At 41.1% G+C, this 22,017-nt stretch overlaps 1 protein-coding gene across 1 annotated transcript in view; it reads right to left on the bottom strand.

Moving 5' to 3' along the window:
- The window catches only part of LRP2 (LDL receptor related protein 2), a 143,174-nt gene that overhangs the window by 115,410 nt on the left and 5,747 nt on the right, over nt 1–22,017 (bottom strand). Inside the window, exon 2 of the mRNA XM_033166659.1 lies at nt 469–576. Coding sequence (XP_033022550.1) covers nt 469–576 — 108 coding nt within the window. The remainder of the gene's footprint in view (nt 1–468; nt 577–22,017) is intronic.

The following is a 22,017-nucleotide window of genomic DNA, read 5'->3' on the forward strand; positions in this document are numbered from 1 at the left end:
CTCTACAAACATTGTGCTGAGGTCTCCAGCCATTCAGTAAGCACTCTCTGCTTCCTTGCAATTCTCAGCATAATTGCAGAAGTGTGGTAATGCTCACGGTGCCACATGCTGGAAGAAGCTGGAAGGTCTGAGAGGCTACAAGGGTAGGGGTGGTTAAAGTGCCTTCCACACAAACATAAAAATAGCCTTGCTGGGTCAGACAAAAGGTCCACCTGGTCCACCATTCTGACTAGACCTGACTATACACAAGCAGAGCACAAGAACAACAGTCTCTGGACAGAAAAAAAAATATTTTAATTATTGTGGCTTAATAGCCACTGGTAGATCTATCCTGCGTGAATCCATCTTCTTTTTCTAAATCATCTAAGCTAGTGGCCATCACACTAATAGCAACGGCTAGATTTTATTTTATTTTTTAGCACAGGGCATAGGTACACACACGTTTCGAATGCACTTAATTTCACTTACGGCAGCCAGCTTCATCGGAGTCGTCCGAACAGTCCCTTGCTCCATCACATCTCCAGTCTGCGGGGATACAGCGTCCATTTCCACAACGAAACTGTCCACTTTCACACCCTGCAAGCAATACAGCTTGTGTCCTTACTTTTGTATCAAACAGCAAGTAGACAATGTGGCTATCTTCAAACACAAGTCTTACAGAATGCCCCGCCACACATAAAAAGGCCGAATTCTGCTTTCAGTAGTAGACCAATGTGACTTCACACCAGGCAGCCACAAGTCAAACCGTGTAAACACCAAACCAGAAGTTATCTACCTGCTCAGATTTTTTTTATAATAATGACGCCCATTATTGCTGTGCAAGCCAAAAAGCACCGCAACAAAGCTAACATTTCAGCAAGCGCTGAACCCATTTGTCACAAATAATCCACATACTTCTATTTTAAAATGTAGTGTCACATTCATGAGATGTGTATGGATCATGCCTTTAGATTCCCTTGCAGTTATACAATGCAGAGAGAGGAGATGTGGGAATCTATCTACCAGTGAAATTGGGAATGGTTTTCTATGGTTGGAGAGCCCTTCCTTGGGCTGATCTCTGTCTATACAGGTGGTTGTAAAGCTGCTATAGGAATGCACAATCCAACGTTGGTAATTTTTATCTCTTCACATGCATTTATCCAGGTACAGAAGAAGCCTTCAACCAGTGTATTTCAAAACACCACTATTCCATTTATCTGTTATGAAAATGTCATTATATGGTATAACAACATGGAAAATCGTTCTATCCAGTGATGTGTAGGGAAAAAAATTCAAACAAATATTTTCCCATGGAAATATTTCCATTTTTAGAAATGCATTGTTTCTTTTTTTAAAAAAAATCTATTAGTAACATAATGAAAGGTCAAATTTGTCAACTGGAATGGGCAGAATACTGGTGCAAATCTAAAAGTTGTAATTCATTTTTTGAGAAGTGTTTTGTGTGCTGGATTATTGCTAAGGCGGCAGGATAATACTTTAGTAATATCACAAGGTGGGTAAGCAATGCTGTTGTAGGAGAGATTTGTTCTAAATTAACAAGGCAGTGAAAATGACAGGCAACTGGATAGCTGTTCCCTACAAACACGTTCAGTCAAGTCGTGTTTCATGACGTTTCAGAAAGGATGACGGTTCAAAGGGCAAAAGGCAGCAGCAAAAAATAACCTCTCTCATCGTCTGTCGGACCAAACAAAATCTTGTCTCGTCTTATTAACCAAGTGTTAAAAAATTACTTATTTCCAATTACAACTCATCGGAAAGTAACTCATGAGAAACAGGCAATGCCAGTAAATCCTTGAACTCACAATGAGATAAACAGACAACAGATTATCCAAGCTCCGACAGAAAAACCAGGCATATCACCACTCATAAACACAGCTAAGTGATGCACTCCTTTGGTGTATACCGTAGGCAAACGGCTTTACGTGAGGAATGTTGAAATCTGATTGTCTGGTAGTGACATCCTGATTTATAATGTATCCTACAAATGGTCAGATATTTCGCTTGGATAAATGGTGGTACCGGGTGGTACAGGAACATGTACACCCAAATACCTTCTAGACTAATGCATGATGGTGGTTGGTGGTGCAGGTCTGGGGTTGGTGGTGCAGGTCTCTTATCAAGTACCTTTAAAAGCACAACAACCTCCCTTGCAAAAAATGCCCCAAAGGAATGTATAAATGCATGCTGGAATCTCGGGCCCTTTGATAGAATTCTGTCCTGCAAATGAAAGAATCTTGGGGCTAGTTAAAAAACAAAACAAAACCTGAGCTGTTAACAAAGCAAGAAAGAAAGAAAATTACAAAGTAAATGGTGTGTACGTGAAACAAGCAAACGAAACACCACATTTACTCATTTAATATATAGCACGGAAAGGCCTGCACAGGTATTGTGTATGCATTGCAATTTTAGGAAACACACTGCCCTACAATGTATGTGTCGCACAATTCCATTTAAGAATAACATTGCCGTTTTTTCAAAGTGAAAAACAGCAGGATTAATTACTAAAGCTTAATGGAATAATAGTAACCCTTACATTCATTCTAACATTACCCAAAAATAAAAAATAAATAAAACCCAGCCATTCATATCTACACACAGTTGGTGTTGTAGCAATGCCCGCTTGCACAATTCATCAGCAGACCTACTATAATTCATTTAATTATAGCATGAGTCTTTCCAAACGTAATCTTCTCTGCTGGCTTATTCCGTGAATGCTGCAGCCTCAAACTATGATTGCACAAAAGCAAAACAGCCTGGCACATGGGTGATTTTATGCTTTCTATTCACTTAGTAGTCACCTACAAAGAAAAAAGTATTCCGTTAAGCTGGAAAGGGTCCTTTGAGGTGAGAAATGAAGGCTAGTAATCAATATAGTGGTACCTCGGGTTAAGAACTTAATTCGTTCTGGAGGTCCGTTCTTAACCTGAAACTGTTCTTAACCTGAGGTACCACTTTAGCTAATGGGGCCTCCCACTGCTGCCGCCATGCAATTTCTGTTCTCATCCTGAAGCAAAGTTCTTAACCCGAGGTACTACATCCGGGTTAGCGGAGTCTGTAACCTAAAGCGTCTGTAACCTGAGATACCACTGTAGTTTAAAGGTTTTTTGTCACAAACGGGCTTAAATACATGTTTCACCTGTGAACAAGTGAGCAATAAATTGCAGCCAAAATGCAATTTAGCAACCACAGCCATTTATGACTATGATATACTCAAAACTTCAGTACAACTAACCTAGATAGTGCAGATATATATCTGCATTGTAATTATAATCCATAATTAATCTATTTTCTGTACACTGCCTTGTTGCTGCACATGAAAGACACCACAGAAATATGTTCATAAATACAAATAGAATACAAAAATTGACATTGTGATAAAAATCATTTTCCCTACAACAAAAACTGATGGCCTTCTTGATCTGTCCTTGGTATTTGAGAATATAATTAATAACATTTTCTCATATTTTCAACCAACCTCTGAGGTAGCTTAGGTCTTTTACACCAGAGCTCCCCACATCCCTTGTTTATATGTACAGTGGTACCTCTGGTTACGTACTTAATTCATTCCAGAGGTCCATTCTTAACCTGAAACTGTTCTTAACCTGAAGCACCACTTTAGCTAATGGGGCCTCCCACTGCGCCACCAGAGCACAATTTCTGTTCTTATCCTGAAGCAAAGTTCTTAACCTGAAGCATTATTTCTGGGTTAGCAGAGTATGTAACCTGAAGCGTATGTAACCCGAGGTACCACTGTATTATATATGTATCTAGGATTCCTTCACATACGGATCAGGAGCTACTGCCATGCCATCTGTAATTTGGCCCTATAAGACTGAGATGAGTTCAAAGGAGGAAAAAAATTCCTACATAATTAAGGGCTCATTCTTAACCTCTATGATCACTAAAGGGCAATTAGTCTTTTAACCATTTGGTTTCCTCTTTGTATTGCATCAGTGCCTGCCCTGAGCCTTCAAATAATATAATCATGAGAATTTGGCCCAGTGCTTGCTCCTACCATGAGACAAGAGTGCCAGCTAAGGTAAATCCAATTGGTATGCGACATTTGGAAAGCTATAAACCTCCTCCCTGCCATGTTGATTGTCAGGGTCGTGGTAGGGGGTCAACGGGTGGGGGGGAATTTCGCCCGTCACACTGTTTTTGCTTGCTTGGGTCATTCCATTGGGGATTTTAATTAATGCTGAGGGTCCTTGTGGGCCTACAGCTTCCCTTTTCCCTTTGATCTGCTTCCCCTCATGCTGAAAGCGGTATTAAGCATTATCATTTTGTCTTTTAAGTTACATTTAAACAGCAACCAAATGCACAGACCAAGCTTTCAAAATCCACAGAACTCCAAAGAACACTTGTAACTGCAAGCGTAACCTGGTGGACAACAGCCTCAGCATTAAGGGGGCGAAATTGGGCTCACAAGAAGAAGGCAAATAATTATTGACACTTATTTCACGGGCAATGTTTACTTCCTAATAAGCCCTTTTAAAAAATGGCAGAGCAGGAATCAGCTGAAGGCTGCCAAAAAAAAAAAAAAAGTTACACTAATGAGCTAATTTTCACTGAAATTCTGATTTATTTTGACAGGTGCTTCTTTCGGGCTAACGACGGGGCATGAGGGATATCTGTAGGAAATTACCAGTATGTTTCATATACACAATGAAGCAATTAAATCAAAGGTTGTTTTGAAACCATCCACAACATGTATCTATGAATAAAGTAAGGCTGAAGTCCTCGCCTCACTTACTTGGGAATACACCCCGCTGAATTCAATAGGACTTACTTCTCTAAGCATGGTTAAAGCTGCACTGAGGGGGGGACAGTTGAAAAAGAAGGGTTTTCCTGTTCCTGTGCTTTATTGTTAGTATATTTTCACAGTCAGGGCCAGCCCAAGACATCTGGCACCTGAAACAGACCCCAAAATGGCCCTCCCTTCCCCACCAGGGAAGAAGGGGTGAGGAAAGATCTGCATCAGAAACAAGAGAGGAAGAAAGATTGACTTCAGGATCTGGTGCCCTGGTGAATCCTGCTGCCTGAGGCAGTCGTCTCATCTTGGATCATGTGTGGGCCAGCCCTGTTCACAGTGTATACTCTCATACAGAATAGGAACATAGGAAGTTGCCTTCTACTGGGCAGACCATTGGGTCCCTCTAGCTCAGTATTGTTTACACTGACTGTCTCTCCAGGTCAGGGTTTCAGGCAGGAGTCTATGTCAGCCCTAAAGTATCTAGGCCTAAGCCATTTCTGGGTCTGAATTGTGCCTGGAAAGAATTTGGTAACCAGTACAGCCCTTGCAGTCCTGTATGATCCTGTAGGCAAGCACCCACAACCATTCTCACTGCCACATTCTGGACCTACTGCAGTTTCCAAAGACACTTCAAAACAGTCCCATATAGAGTGCATTGCAATAAATCAATCTAGATGTGACCAAGGCATTTGCCAACTTCTTCCATCTAGATGTAACTAAGGCATTATTTCTTCTTCCAAAGATGGATTTAGCCCTCTCTGTTCCCACTCAACCAGATCTCTCCCATTTGCCTTAATCAGCTAAGAAGAGCAAGAGTAAAGTGTATACACACAGATTTCACTATCTGAATGCTTGCTATATGAAAATTCACTTATCCAAACATCAGGAAAGTAGTACCCAAACCTCACTATACACACCACAGATTCAGACAGCCAAACAGCCAGACCTGAGTGGGCAACCAAGTCCCCTTTATCAACTTTTACCAATCCTTGGTGTAACAAACATGTCATAACTCAGAAAACTTTCGCTGGATGACTCTGTGTGGATAGATAAGTTTAAAAAAAAATGCTGTCATTGCCTAAAATTTCTACTGGGTAAAAGCTCCCACTTTCTCAAGTTGGAGATTTCTTTCCCAATGCAAGCTGCTGGTGTGAAGGTACCAATTCAGACCAGAATTGAAGCAGGAAGCAAACTGTTAAAATCCCATACCAGAGTTCCAAACCAGATTAAATATTCCACCTATTTCAAAGTAAGTGTGCTTAAAGATTTGTGGTGCAATTTTTTTTAAAAAAAAGAGTTTTATCACAAATCCGGCATCTTCGTATTCCAATGATTTGGTTGAAAAAAATATTCCAAATCTCTACAACAAACATGTGGACTTCAAATACTTTAGCCACACCTTCCTTAGATGATGATGCTGTGAAAGAAGATTTCTGCCCAAAGGAATTCTTTAAGGCACCTTACCTTTTCCATCTAGCAGACCAGTCATCAAAACCCAGTGGCTTTGAAGCCCAGTGCTAACACTGACTGCATCAATCACTTACTAGTGCCATATACCGTACATTCTCCAAAAAGATAACTAAGTGACAAGATCTTTCCTTATCTTTTTAGCAGTTCTTTGGAATTCTTTTGCCCCTGCACTGACGGTTGCAATACGAGGCATGTCAACATTCCAAAAATGAAAGAGATATCTGAAGACCAGAGCTGTCCTAGTCAATGGACCAGAGCATGAGGCTGTTTCGAGATTAAAAACACAGAACACAATTCCTGAAACTGAAGGTATCCCTTAAAATAAAGTTCCTCTGGAGCTTTTCCTACACTGTTAGGGGTAGAAGATTGCTTGTTTAATGGTGATGAATTGTAATTTTATTCTAAATAACTTTGGTACCATATTTATGTGCATGGTTATTTAAATAATTCAGGTAGCACAAAACAATCTAAGAAATGAAACCCAACATTAGTGAAAAGGGGGTGGTGGAATGGATGGATTGTCTTATCATTCATCCGTGCGCACACACCCCAAAAAACAAACCACCCTCCATTTTTCCTTCTTTCATAGTCATTAATTCTTGTACACCACATCCACAACTTTTAAAATGCACATGGAAACCAGGTCCGTCCTTTACAGTGAGAAAATACCCACCGTTGTCACGCATCCCGATCACGACTAAATGTTTGTGCCCATAGTGATTTGTGAAAATGTAACTTCTACATAATAATTATAATAATATTGAATTGCTAGCCATCCTTCACCACGAGGTCTCAAACTGGAATACAACCATTTAAAAATGCAGCATTAAAATCAGTTAAAAGCGATTTATAGTCAAAAAAATAGGGTGGGTCCTAAAAATATGCATCTCAGGTGTCAAAAGCTAGGGTCTTCAGCATACGTTACAGTGACAACTACATAATGAAGGTGCCAGGTGCACCATTGTGGAACAGTAATCCACAATTTAGGGGCTGCCACAAAGAATGAGTCGTTAAATATTTTACAATAGTAATCTACCCAGGATTGAGGTGGGATAATTGGTGCAATAAAAGGGGAGTTATTATTTAAATGGCCAGAGGTTATTTGCCAAAAGGTTTTGTGGTCATTCATTTTTATGGCATTTATGAAACGTGTCCATTTATTCAGATGGTATGCATTCTTTTTCTTAGCAATATAACTTCCTGCGTGCAAAATAAGTTGTTTTACTTTTTGCATCACACTTTTTACGAAGATTTCTGAATGCGATTCTGAGCAATCTTTTCTCTATACAGCATTCCCAATTAAACCAGGGGGAAGGGTTGAAGGGGGTAGCAGATGTAGGTTTAGCTATTGTATCGCAATATTCTATTAATGCCCTCTCCTAGGCTGTCGCACACCCCTCCCAACCTCTGAGGGCTGTGAAGACCCCCTATGCCAAACTTAACACCCAATAGGTGTTAAACGACTGTCAAGATCAATTTGGAGTATCAGTCTGTGACAACTCCCAGATACCCTGTAACTCTCAGATACTCCCATATATTGTCAAAGCAGCAATTAGTCTACAAATAAATACAGTGGTACCTTGGTTTGCATAGTCTTGGTTTGCATACGTTTTGGATTTACAAACACGTAAAACCCGGAAGTGCGTGTCCCGGTTTGAAACCTTTTTTTGGATTGCAACCCATATATTTTTTGGGGGGATTATGAACAAAAAAAAATTGAGAGGCCCCATTGGCAAAAGTGCGCCTTGGGTTACAACCTGTTTTGGTTTACAAACGGACCTCCGGAACAGATTATGGTTGTAAACCAAGGTACCACTGTACGTGCAAATCTGAAGACTTTGCACACAGTTTATCAATGCAAATCGAAATCAGGATTACAACAACATACATATAACAGCAACTCTTTTGCAACTGAATTGCTTATTCCATAATATTTATACACTGCTTGACTGCAAATACAAAACAAATTCTCAAAGCAGTTTACGAAAGGATAAAACAATGACATTATCAGTAAAAACAACTATTTAAACCATTGCATTTTTGCAAATAAGCTCTAATGTTTGTAAATTGTATTGCAAGGTTGAAAGGGAGATATCTATCCAAAGTGCAAAAAATGGATATGTGAAGACCCTGGGCAGTTCAAATGCAACAGAAATCTATTTCACCTATCACAAATAGTTGGGAGAGATAAATTCGCCGGAAGAGAAACTTTAGAAATGCTGAGGGGGAGAATGCCACACAGGGGTGGTAGCAATCATCTCAAAGGGTCAAATTGAACCTGATGTTGTTCACACAACTGTTAATTTCTAAATGTAAATTGCAGGGGCTGCAGGGATGGTCTGGAGGGGAACCTGGCATTGGGCATAGGTAGGTTGTAACACTTTTTTCCGCACTGTGGGCCCAATCCTGATCAGGGGACGGGGGACCCCCATGCCAGTCATTTGCACTGGGGAGGAAAGCTCAGTATCAAATCCCTTCCAAAGCTCAACAGCAAATGCCATTCACAAATGCTTGCTATGTTTGTAAACTGTGCTATTTCCACTCCCCCACCCCATTCCCCCAGTTTAATACAGTCATAAAAGGCCTATAGATTCATGGCTATTAATTCCTCTGCATAAACCCCAGAATTTAAGAAATTCAGAGCTCTAATCTGCTGAAACTAAGCAGGAAAGCTTTTTGTCTTCAAAGGAAATAAAGTTTAAAGTCTCCCGCAGGCATGAAGTTCAAAAGAGCCCACATGGTAAATGAATTAAAAGAAATTCATAAGCCTCACGTGCTACTTTCAATTAGCATTTTTAAACGTTGCTATAAATGAAAATAGTCTGCTAAAAATACAATTTTATTTCTCGCTTTTTAAAAAAATGTTTACTTAATATTCATCTTCAGATGCAATACTGGTTTAGCTGGCAACAAAATTAGTCAGTTTTACAAAGGTTATCACCAATTCTGATAGAATTATAAAAGCAAATCATTATAGCTAGTTCTCCTCCCATGAGGACAAGCTAGGTATGCTGGCTTGCAGTAGTTTACTGTAAATGACCTACATGCTGGTACATCATTCCTGCCAGGTGTGGCTGACTGGGAGGGGCAGCACTGTGGATCTGGCTTCCCAGCTGTGCTGTCACTACAACATACCAGGAGGGTCTGAGGGCTGGTTAGGTCAGCAGCAAGATACAGTTCTAGCACATCTGAAAAGCTAATTCAGCACTTCTACTGGTGCACCTTAACTGCTCCCATGTTGCCATCCACCATTCTCCCACAGCACAAGCGGGAAAACATAGCTTCCTAGGACATCCAAATGCAGGATCATGGGCTGTTTCTCCCAACAAGGCAGGATTCACAAGCCAACAACAAACCCTAGTTTATGCTAGCTAGCAATCCACTGGGGACACAAACCACAATCTCAGGTTCTGATGTCATGGGAAGCCAGTGTTAACTGCGGCTTCATATGTGGTTTCTCCTGCCCACGCCAGGAGAGGAGCAAAACTGGACAGATTGGGCAACACACATTAGCACAACGTTTGCTCCCAATAAAAACCATGATAAACCAACAGACTTGATAAACCAAAATCTCACCATTAGCCCAACATCATATGTTATTAGATGCTTGTCTAAAATTATCATGTACAGTAGCACAAGCTTAATTTGCAGAGAGATGTGGCAATAGTGGCTGTGCCAAGCTGCAAGTACATCTGTTGTGTGATCCTATGCCTGTTTACCTGGAAGTAAGTCCCACTGTGTCCAGCAGAGCTTCCTACCTTTTAAGTGTAATTGTTTTGCAATTACATTTTATTAAGTTTCAACACTTTTAACACATACAGTCAAAACACAATTTTGTCTTTTATTTTTGTAAACTTCCCACCTCTTTTTCTACAAAGTTGTTGTTTTTCTCCTTCTGCTGCACCCTATCTATCAAATCATAACCACAGTATTATAATCTAATTATCTACCCAAGTGTATTTTTAACATCACTCCAAGTGTGGAAGACACATTCCACTAAGGATTATACAAAGGGGGAATGATATTTTAAAGATCGGCATCAATGATTTCCTGAGGCCTGAAGGAAGTATTTCTTCCGGATAGATCTGTAACAAATGGCCTCAGATTTGTTTCCCATGTTCTTATGCCACAAAGTTTACATTAATTAGTCCTGAAACTATACTGCAACATTTCAACATTTCTAGAAACACAGAGCAAGATCTTTACCATTCCAGCAAATGAACTGGAGATGGCGGGCTGTATAGAATTTCCTACCTGCCTCAACATCACATAAAATAACCTGTTGTTTAAATCTGCCTTGATAATAACTAACTAAATGGTTCATATAAAGATGGTCCCTATGATGATGATGGTGTTGCTGTTGCTGCAATAACTAGATAACATTAAGAAGCATACACTGTGAAAATCATACACACCACTAAACATTTAGTTTTTCCGAAGTATCACTGAGTCAGAGCAATGTTCTACCAAATGCAAACTGTGGAGCAGGTCCATGCAGGGAGGGACCAAACCAAAGTTCCAGTGTGGGGCTGCATCCTGAAGCAAGTAGAGTCTTCCTCTCCAATCGGCCAAAATCTGGATAGATTGAATGTCTTCTGGGAGAAAGCTCTCACCAATTCACAGATGTGTAGGGCCTGTAGCAGCAGGGGTAGCAGGGCAGACTCACCCTCATGACACTTAGTTGTTGCAGCTTACCTAGACAGGGCTGGGATGGTGGAAGGTTGGAGCTGTTCAGGTTGGTGGTGCCTCTGTCCAGACAGGGGCTGCATTCCCCTTGGAGCACCTGCAAAGGCCTGACATCACCACCACCCCGATCTAATCAAGTCCCGTTCACGTAAGCTGCAGTGACACAGATATCGGGACAACAGCTCCACTCAACGACTACGGTATATTCTCATCATCCCAAGCTGATTTTGGAAGAAGCAAGGAAAAGCTGCTATTTCTTCGCAATGTTCACCATATCTATTTGTGTGGACACACACATGTGTGAGTCCTGCCACATTCTGCCCCTGCCCTGCTGACCGAGTTCCTTGAATTAGTAGCGCCTGCTGGAATAAGCCTGGGGGTCCTGGTTCTTTGATGGATTGTGAATCGTACTAAACAAGTGAAAGCTTATTCTGACTAGCCCAATATCCTGACAACAAACCATATTTTTCAAGAACGGGAGAAACCTAGCTCCTGATCAAAGGAGGTATCCCAAACGCTTTAGTAAGAACATGGTTCCGACGTTGCCCCAGAATTACAACTGAGCAAGGTGAGAGAGTCAGTGCTACAGCTCCAGAAAGTGCTGAATACAGTGCAAGTGTTCAGACAATTTCACCAGATAATCAACAGGAATTTCTAAAAAGGCATCCACACTTTGGACCAGCTGATTTCCATCCAAAATGAACCAAGGTGTATTATAGAAAAAGAGGCGCCAGAACTCACCATAAACACTACCCTTGTTCTCTCAGAAAGGCAATGGCACCCAACTGAGAGGTGCCAAAACTGAGTTTCGGGGAGCTCCGGCTCAATAGAAGCCCTGACTTTAGGATACCTGCGGAGGACTAAAGTATCTCACCAGGGGCTACTACTGGTACCAAGTTTGCTGAGGAGTTTTATATTGAAGGTTAACACTCAACTGTTACACAGATCCCTCCTTGTGTTCACCTGCCTCTTTCACCTCATACAGGAGGAAGAGAAGGGGCATAGGGCTCGGAATACTGCCAACATACAAATACCCTGTGCCTTCTGGTTGCAGCCTACAGTACAATTCAGAGATACAAGTGGAACAAGGGTAGGGTATGCTGGAGCTTGTTTTACCAGCAGATCACAAAGACTTGGCTCAATATCCTGCACACAGTAGCCTTCAAAAGTCCCAACTGTCAACCCAGGGACTTAGGAGCTATGTTCAACAGCGTGGAGGTTCTCCCAAAGCTTAGCTAGTTGTTATTTATTTGCAGATGTGCTACCATCAAACAACTATACTTTGTCTTTGTTGTTACTAGTTCAAACAAAACAAGGATGGGAAATAGTCCAAGCAATGCTGAAACTTTGATGGTCTCAAAGACAGAACGGAGGTGGGATAAAATTCTTCCTGAAGAAACACAGTGTGATCTTGAGCGTTACTCATTATCAACATGTCCACCTCCTCGCTTGCAACTGAAATTCCAGTGTGCCTACCTTTGGAAGCCTTTGAAAGATAAAGCAAAATGTCCTGAAATCAGCCCAATCCATACTTCTCAAAACCCAAGATTAATCACTAACACATAAGCACAGAGGAAATGAAAAGAAATCTGCCTCTTTGGTGCCCTCACACATGGTCAGGAGAAGAAGGGAGTTCCAACTGTGGAACCAGACATATATTTAAAGTGCACCCAGTGGCTAACTTGAAAGGAAGAGGCAAAACCTGAATAGCTAACAAAGAAAGCCATTCACACTCACGAAGCTAGAAGCACTGTTGCTAATTTCAGATAAGTGTGTTGTTCCATTCACTTCTAAAGGCAATAGTTTTAAAAACTATTACACTTCACAATGACAAAAAAATGATGCATGAATAGGCCTTTATGCAAGCCAATACATAATGCCCAGAAAAAAATATACAGCGGTATTCATAAGCAGAGTCTGTTGTGGTTTTAAATATCTCAACTAGATTATTTTATTGTCATGCTGAGATGCAACCCCTTGAAAGCAACCATGTGAGTCATCAAACTAAAATAAAATTCTACAAAACTAGTGAAGTTTTACAAAAAGGTTGTGCATCTCAGCTAACATTGTTTCACCCATCAGTCTGTTAAATTTATCTGAACCAATTCACTGATGATCAGTGTGGCAGAAGTTATCAATCCTTCCTGAGGTGGTTGCCATTTCTCTCCCGCAGGAAGTACTGTACTCAGTTACTGTTAAAATGTGTATGTTAATTTGTTTAGATTATGCAGGTACTATTAAGTATTTTACTGCCTAGTGCTAACAAAAATACTGAATCGATTCCAAAAGCACACACACACACACACACACACACACAGGGGAGGGGGGAGAGGAAGAGGAGACTTCGAGCTGAGATTGAGACATTTGTCATCCCAGACATTAAGGTTGTTTTCAAATATCACATTTAACTTATGGCCTTCTCTTAGCACCTACCAATTAATCAATTTTTATACTTTCGGTAGGCATACTAGAAAATATCCTCTGCTGCACTTCCTGCTTGCCATACTGATGGCAGGACTCAAACATTCAGTGCAGCAAAATTTTGCCTTATGTAAAATGATCAATAATTACAATTCGCATCAAATATCATCACTAAGTTCATACCAATCTGCCAATAATAGCTTGGTAAATATGTTTGTACTATTGTATCCACATGAATCTCTTAAGGCATTTGAACTGTCAAAATGCTTCATCTGTTGTTTACTCTGATAGGGGGTAGATAAGAGACCCAGTCACCAGTGCACCTTGGGACCACCAAGACTAATGTAGCCCACCAGCCAGTATAGTATCCTGGCCAGCAGGTGATTTGATACCTCCTCCTGCTTTTGCAAACCTGATCCCCCCCCACCGCCGCCCCTCATCAATCAACATACATAGCTGGTAGGTTGTGTTCAGTTTGGCAGGTTGCAACGTCTGATATAAATCAATACTACAGAATAAAAAATGGCTGACTGCGTTTCAACAAATAGTACGGCAGCTGCCAAAGGTTTCCAGTGAATACAATCGTTAATCTGAAGAAGGATCTGTTTCCAACCTTCCAAGAGTTTTGACTTCACCCCCAAAGGCGCAATTCCTCCATTGTCTTACAAGACGGACAGATGCCAGCAGCAACTCTGCAAAGTACGGAGTGTTGTTGCTTTGCCACCCTGGTGAATATACAGTATACAGAGCGCTGCACATCTCTCCCAAGGCTTTTTCGGCAGTACAAAACATGTACAAGGTTGCTATGTGTAAAACAGGCAGAGCAACCCAAACCTCCAATCCACTGTAGTTGGCAGGAAAGACCCCCCTGGAAAGAAGAACCCCAATGTTTCTAAACAGTGAGTGGGCAGAAACTGGTGGTGGCAGCATCCCTGCCAACTGCACCCCCTGTGCCAGGGAGGGAGGCACAGCCAGCAAGCAATGCGCTGGATCCTGAGCCATCTCTGCAGTTGTGATGTGTAGGATGGAGTTCAGACCTCTTCACTATGCCAGCCTAGGAGCTAGCACAGCAAAGGGACATTTTTTTCTCTCTCCCCTCCCTCAGAGGCATACCAAGGGTACCTTGCGCCCTTGTTAAGGAGCTGTATTGCCCAACCACCACCACCACCCAAAAAATTACTTTACCACACACCTTTGTGTTATGGAAGGGAAGCTCCTCCCACATTTGATCTTACAAATCTGGCCCAGAGACTTTCAATATATTATTGTGAAATGCATGTATATTTAAGTCAAATGGATCTGATGTAGGCATATTATCTTACCTTCGCACAAATTAAAGGCGTAAACCAATGTACTCAATCGAAGCTGCCAAGCAGCTTGTTTTCTTGGCATTTTGCTGGTAAAGACATACCCCAACATTCTATATCATTTTTTACAGATACAGAACAACGCTAATCCTTCAGTTTCTTGTAAGAACTGGAAAACCAATAAAACATCAAAAGGGCTATGGTAAGTCAAACAAAAGGACAGCCACTTATTTTGTCATTTACAAGTTGAGTTCTTGAAACAATACAGAATCACAGAATTGTAGAGATGCAAGGAACCCCAGGGGCCAATCTAGTCCAACCCCCTGCAATGCAGGAATCTCAACTAAATAGCATCCACAACTGATGGCCACCCAACCTCAGCTGAATATGAAAGAACTATGCTGGGCTCAATGTGCAAAAAGGATTTGATTTCAAAAGATTTTCCAAAAATGGTAAAAGTATTGAAAGGTTTGTGTACTAATTGCTCCTAGCCAGTGTGGTGTAATGGTTAAGAGCAGTAGACTCGTAATCTGGGGAACCGGGTTCGCGTCTCCGCTCCTCCACATGCAGCTGCTGGGTGACCTTGGTTGGGCTAGTCACACTTCTTTGAGGTCTCTCAGCCCCACTCACCTCACAGAGTGTTTGTTGTGGGGTAGGAAGGGAAAGAAGAATGTTAGCCGCTTTGAGACTCCTTCGGGTAGTGATAAAGCGGAATATCAAATCCAATCCGTATTACTGAGATGGGAAGACCCCGTTCTGTCTGCCAAAGGGGCAGGCTATTTTGGAAGCACAACTAGCAATGCAGCTGCTGGGATTAGCTGACGCAAAGTCCTGGAACAGTGCAGTTCCTGAATCCTAAGCCAAGCCATTTGCTAGAGAGGCGCTTGATCTGAACCCTTCAGTTGCACTAACCTGAAGTTGGCACAGCCAAACCAGACAAGAACCACCATTTCCATCCTGTCAGCAGTGTTAGGTTGGCAGGACTTTTGAGTGCAGTGTTGGTTCCACCACTCTGAACAAGTCCTGGGCAGTTAGGGTTGCTATGCCCCTAAAATAAACACCTGAAAACCAATGAAGTGAAAAGGTGCGCTCAATTGTTCAAGCAGAATTTGATCATACTAGGAAACCTGAGAAACACCATCAACACATCACAAGGAATAGACTTTAATTTTAAGATAATTTAATGTGTTGGCTGTTCATGCTCCAATTAACTCTGGCTACAATCCCATGCACATCTACCTGCGAGTAAACCCCACTGAATACAGTGAGACTTATTTCCAAGTAAGCATGCACAGAATTGCAGTCATACTGCGATACAACACACTGAACAAAGGTTGCATGGCTATAACCAGATAAAAGATTTAGAGCCACAAAATATCTGACCCAGACCTTTTGAATATGCATACCACACGTTTTCATGCACATATTGTGAATGTTAATAGTGTGTGCTTTATAATTGTTTTATACTAGCAAATAGCTTAGAAACCATCTTGACAATTAAGGGGGATATAAATTGATAGTAATGTTTTTTCTCAAACATACATCACAAGTGGCCAGATAGGTGAAAACACAATGAAGCATGTTCAACAAATGTCTTAAATTCTTTGCAGTAGAGAAAACAGCCTTCTTCTCTTTGGTAGTCAAGCTAGATGAGAACATTCCAGTGCTCTTTAAAAGGAATGAGGCCAGTGATCACCTGCTTTGAAATGACTCCCATGATCAGACTGTAAGACTTACTCGATATTTTATAGTTCAGGTAACCCAGGGTGCTTCATGATGGGAGTTAAAAGTGGGGAGAAAAGCCAAGCAATATGTCAGTACCAAAGACTGAGTGCCAGTGATGGCTATCTGCTGTAAATGTGGCTTATGATATAGTCAGTGAAGCCAACGCAGAACCTAAGCAAAGTTTTCTTTAGCTGCCAGTGCCATCTTGATCAACTGACTACAGGCAAACTGTTTCAGGCATGACAGATATGTGCACAGCGCTGAACCCGGAACTGACCTGAAAACATCATAAAATATGTCACTAAAAGGGTGGGGCAGGCATAGAACAGAGTGTTTCAATTGCACGATTTCATGCAAATGTGCAATGACCACAGAACGCACACACCCCCAATCAGGGGTCGCCTCTACTGGCTTCCTAAGACCACTTGGCAATCTCAAAACAGCTGTCTCTGGTACACAAGAATGAACCAGAGTAACAACTCACAGTAATGTTGTAAACAAAATCCGCCCTTATTCCCTTTATGGGGTACACAAGAGCCCTTTGTAGGTTTGTAGGTTCTCCATCGGTAGGAGAATATAACAGAGGCCAACCAGAGAAAATTGAGAAGCAAAATCTTTATTATAGCTGTTGCAACAGGGTGACTCCCCTCACACACAGGAGAGCAGGGGAGGGACCCAGAACAAAGGTGTGCCTGCCCTTATATAGACATTTAAATTGCCCACCCTGGAGTCCAAGACCACCCCCCAGATACATCATACATACATCACAGAAGGGGAGTAACCCAACACCACCACCCCCCAGTTACACCATGGTTACATCATGAAAGGGGAGGTCTGGTGGCAGTAATCTTGAGCATCCTGGACCCTGCCCCATGCCTCCTCTTGCCCCCCACCAAACCCCCATCAAGTGAAACAAAAGAGATATTGCATTTCCCGGTTTCCCAGTGTGGTGTAGTGGTTAAGAGCGGTAGACTTGTAATCTGGGGAACCGGGTTCGCGTCTCCGCTCCTCCACATGCAGCTGCTGGGTGACCTTGGGCTAGTCACACTTCTCTGAAGTCTCTCAGCCCCACTCACCTCACAGAGTGTTTGTTGTGGGGGAGGAAGGGAAAGGAGAATGTGAGCCGCTTTGAGACTCCTTCGGGTAGTGATAAAGCGGGATATCAAATCCAAACTCTTCTTCTTCTTCTTCTTCCCAGCCAAGTTAATCACACCCTTTTGTCTTCCTCTGGGTTTTGTTATTTCTGGAATGGCTACCTGTCTGGCACTCAGGATTATTACTTTAATTCCTGAGACAATGGGAAGGTTCCCTCACCTCCTTGCAGAAAAACACTTGGGATAATCTATGTACTCTTGTCGTAAGAAGTTACAATCATTATTCTAGGAATGAACAGAGAGGGGACATTGCCCCCACCCCAATATTCTATAGTTTATTAAGAATCTTCTAAGTTTACAAGAAAATTGCTAGAAGCTTTGCTAAGTTTGGCAAAATATGAAAACTGTGGAGGTGATGACTGTTGACGAAATCCTGTCCCTTCTCCACCCCACACCCTGGCACATGAACTATCTATTTATTAAATGTATGTCCTGTCTTCATTTAATTCAGGGCTGTGTAGGTTTCCCAAGAAGTCTCTCGTATCTGAGCACTGACCAGAGAAATGCCTAATTCGTTTTAACATGCATCTTTAGACCAATATGGAACTACTTCAACAGTCCTAAAACTTACTGTAGTTTCTTCTTAAATGACAAGAAATACAAGTTTCCTTTGGGTTAATCTTACATTCAGGTTGTTGTCAGCTAAAGTAATGCGAATGATTTGGGGTCAAATTCTAAAAGGCTTTCCTCAGTCCACTGCATTTGGTAGAAATTTGCAGGAGTAAGCACTTTAAAGGGGGGGGGCTTAAGGGGGGGGAAACCCTTGAGCTAAAGGCCAGCAGGTTTAGCTCTTCATTATCTAAAAGAAAAATAAACACTGTTGGTCTTTGATCTGCCAAAAACCTAACACGGCAAGAAGACAAATATGAGGGGGAAAGCTCAGAACAATACTAGGCCTACTTCAGGTCACAAAGCCCAGAAGGAAAGGGAGGAAAGGCTTTACTGGTATTGCTATTTACTGTTCTAATTTCCTGTAGAACACATGGAAAGTAAATCTGGATTAAAGTGGAATTGTGTTCCTCAAATTTCTAGTTAGCTCAATATATAAAAGAAGGGAAGTCTTTCATGGACCTGGAAGTGTTAAAATAGATTACACGGCTATCTTAGCTTAAGTCTCCTTAGATGCGCAGGGTAGGTTTTGCAGCTTAATAATTGGCTGTAACTCTAACCACTGGCAAAGTGGAATTTAAGTCTAACCAGGTGTCATCTAGTTACTGCTTTCAACGTGTAACTGAAATTGTCCTATTCTTGTCCTATTCTCCACTTTAAGTGATTACTTAGCAAATTCCTGATACACTTCACTGCTTGTGACATAGAAAAAGAGTAAATTATTAAAGAAAGATTAAGGGAAGTACAAAAACCGAGCACCATTTATTTAAAAATACATCACCGATAAAGATTTTCTAGTTAAATGATATTTAATTTGCTGTCAACCTATTAAAAGACTTGCAAACAGCTTCTAGATCTTCTTCTGGGAAAACCCTCATAAAATTAGACAAATAGTTTATAACCTTTTGCTATACTTACTTTGAGTAAGAGGGAATCTGAACTGATATTCTTAACACCCACCAATGTTCTAAACAATTTAAAAAGAATTAAGGAGAAATCTAAACAATACTATTAGTAACAGAAATATTAGCCTAGTACTCGATACTCTTGAAAAAAGCAAATACAAAATTGCTATCACTACAATTAGAGCAAATTGTAAAAAATATTGCATTTATTCAACACAAAGCGGTAGTATTTATTAAAATTTTATACTGCTTAATATAAAAAATTATCTAAGATATTTACATAAAAACTGTAAAAATACAAAAACATTCAATCTAATTTCCTAAAAGGTGGGAGAAAGCAAAATGATACATCACAACTAAAAGTTAGCAAGATACAAAACAATAAATTTAAATATTTAATATCCTTTATATCCTTTCCCCCTGTGAATTAGATCCTTCATCCTTGATCAAAATCAAATCTCCATTACAGACTTTCCACAAGAGTACAGTACATAGCCCAGAGCATAGCAGTTTATTTGGCTCAAGGCTTACTAAAAGTCCTTTATAACAGTGTTTTTCAACCTTTTTTGGGCAAAGGCACACTTGTTTCATGAAAAAAATCACGAGGCACACCACCATTAGAAAATGTTAAAAAAATTAACTCTGTGCCTATATTGACTATATATAAAGTAATTCTCTTGAATTTTTCAATTTTTCCCACGGCACACCAGGCAACATCTCGCGGCACACTAGTGTGCCGCGGAACAGTGGTTGAAAAACACTGCTTTATAATACAGATTTTTCCCCAGACTAGAATGGAACAGCACAACTCCAGAGAACATAATGGGCTGGTGCAAACAGAACTAGAAACTATGGTCTCCTGCTATGTGAAAGAGTTGTGGACTCATGAATGCCCCCACACCAGAAGACGAAATTGAAAGCATCTACCGGTACTTCCAATTTTATCAAACCATGATTTTGGATTTCAGCCTGTTCACAAACCCATAGGTTAAGCAAACTACGGTTCAACTCATTTGGATGCAAGGAGGGGATGTGAATAGTTTACAGCTGGAAGTGGTGGCTACTCATTCAGAGATTCAGGAGGTGTTCTATCATCTAAGTAAATACAAACCAGACAACTCTGGTTGTCTTGTTGTCTGGAGCACTGGCACTATCACAGCAGGGATTTTTAGTTACAGACTTACCATAATTTTTGTGCTACTATCCCTAGTTGTTTACTGAGATAAGCATACCTGAGATAACAATAGCCCATTAACTATTTTCCACAGAACGCTATTCCAACAACCTTAGATGCGGAGGTTCTGTACACGAACATCCCCCACAAAGATGGGCTATAAACGAGGGACGCTAGCCTTGATGCTGCCACAGCACATCTGGCTAGCATGCTTTCCCACTGTGTCCTCACCCGCCATTATTTATGAGTAGGGTAATAGGATTTTAAGTCAAATGCATTGCAATTGGCACCAAACATGGTTCCACCATGCCAACAATTCATTTCCCAGGACCTCATGTTTACCTGAGATATGTTCATCTAGACCCATCATCTAGGTTCCACCAGACTTCAACCCATCCTCAAACTGATATTGGAACAATCCATTCAGCAAGTTAATTTTCCAAGCACCATGATGTAGTTATGAAAACAACCATAATCTCATATCATAAACTTACTAGCCACCAGTGCTTTTATTTCCCGGGAGTACTCAAGGGCACCTCTTTATGTCGTGTGGCACTGACTGTAGACTTCATGGTGAGTACTTGCACCTATCTGGGGGGGGGGGGAAGCACTGCTAACCACCGTACATCAGCTTGTTTTCAACTAACTCATATGTGCATCAAACAATCCATCAACTACAGTCATGCTCTACAACACAACTACATTTGTTACAGCTCATCAGACAAGAGCTAGCACTAGAACAACAACACCAACAACAGGGTGTCTTAAAACTGTGGTAGTCACCCAATTAAGTTAAGAATCAGATAGAGAAGCTCAGACTGGTGCTCAAGAGAAAACTGTTATGACAGGTCCAGAAGAGAAATTGACAAAACATTTCTTGTCAACCACAGGCCCCAGCCAAACCGTAACTACAGCCCATTCAGAGTGATACTTCTCCTTCAAATGCCTTGGGTAGGAGACCAGCTCTCATTTACAGACTGGCCCCTATTCTAAAATGGCTACTCACCTGCAACTATTTAACAAAGATGCAAACCCAGGAACTAAGCATATGTTCACATATGCAATGATGCCTACATAAAACAAACCAATGTTTCAACACAAGGGCACAATTCTTCTGACATCAGAAATGACTTCATTAAGAGCTTCTGACTTCCAGAAGGAGAATACTACAGTCTCTCCAGAAAGGACACTGCTGCTGACTTGAAAGTCAACATGGTTGAACAAGATGACTTTAAAGAGAGGCTCACAATTTAAACATTTTAAAAAATTGTCAGGAAGTTCTAGTCTAGATGGATCATTCAAAATTCACAACAGCTGTTCAATTAGGATAGCAAAGCTAAATGTTTAACATTGCTATTGGGAATGCCATTGGGAATGGGTCAGTCTGGTTTTTTAATCTTGTATACCAGAGGTTGGCAAGTAGCGTACTGAGATCTCTTGGTAGCTTTCTGGGTAGATCATGTACAAATTTCCGATTTCCAATCATTTAACATTAACAACACAAAAGCTTTCCTGATTTGAGGGAGGGGGTGAGGAGTGGATTTTTTGTGAGCCTTTTGGGGTGGTAATTATGTTTTATAAGTAGGCCCGATGAAGTTAATGGATTTGCGTTAGCCATGCTCATTCATTGCAATGGGTCTACTCTGAGTGTAACTGTTGCATGGGGAGATGAGAAGATTCAGTAGCAAAGGAGGGACAAAGGTTACACACACACACACACACACACACACACGTCTCTTACCTCCCTGGCACCTTCAATGAAGAGGACACAGGGCTGGCAGCCTTGAATCTGAGATTTTTGTACTGTACTTAC

This window comes from Lacerta agilis, chromosome 1 (assembly GCF_009819535.1).
Source record: "Lacerta agilis isolate rLacAgi1 chromosome 1, rLacAgi1.pri, whole genome shotgun sequence".
NCBI lineage: Eukaryota > Metazoa > Chordata > Lepidosauria > Squamata > Lacertidae > Lacerta > Lacerta agilis.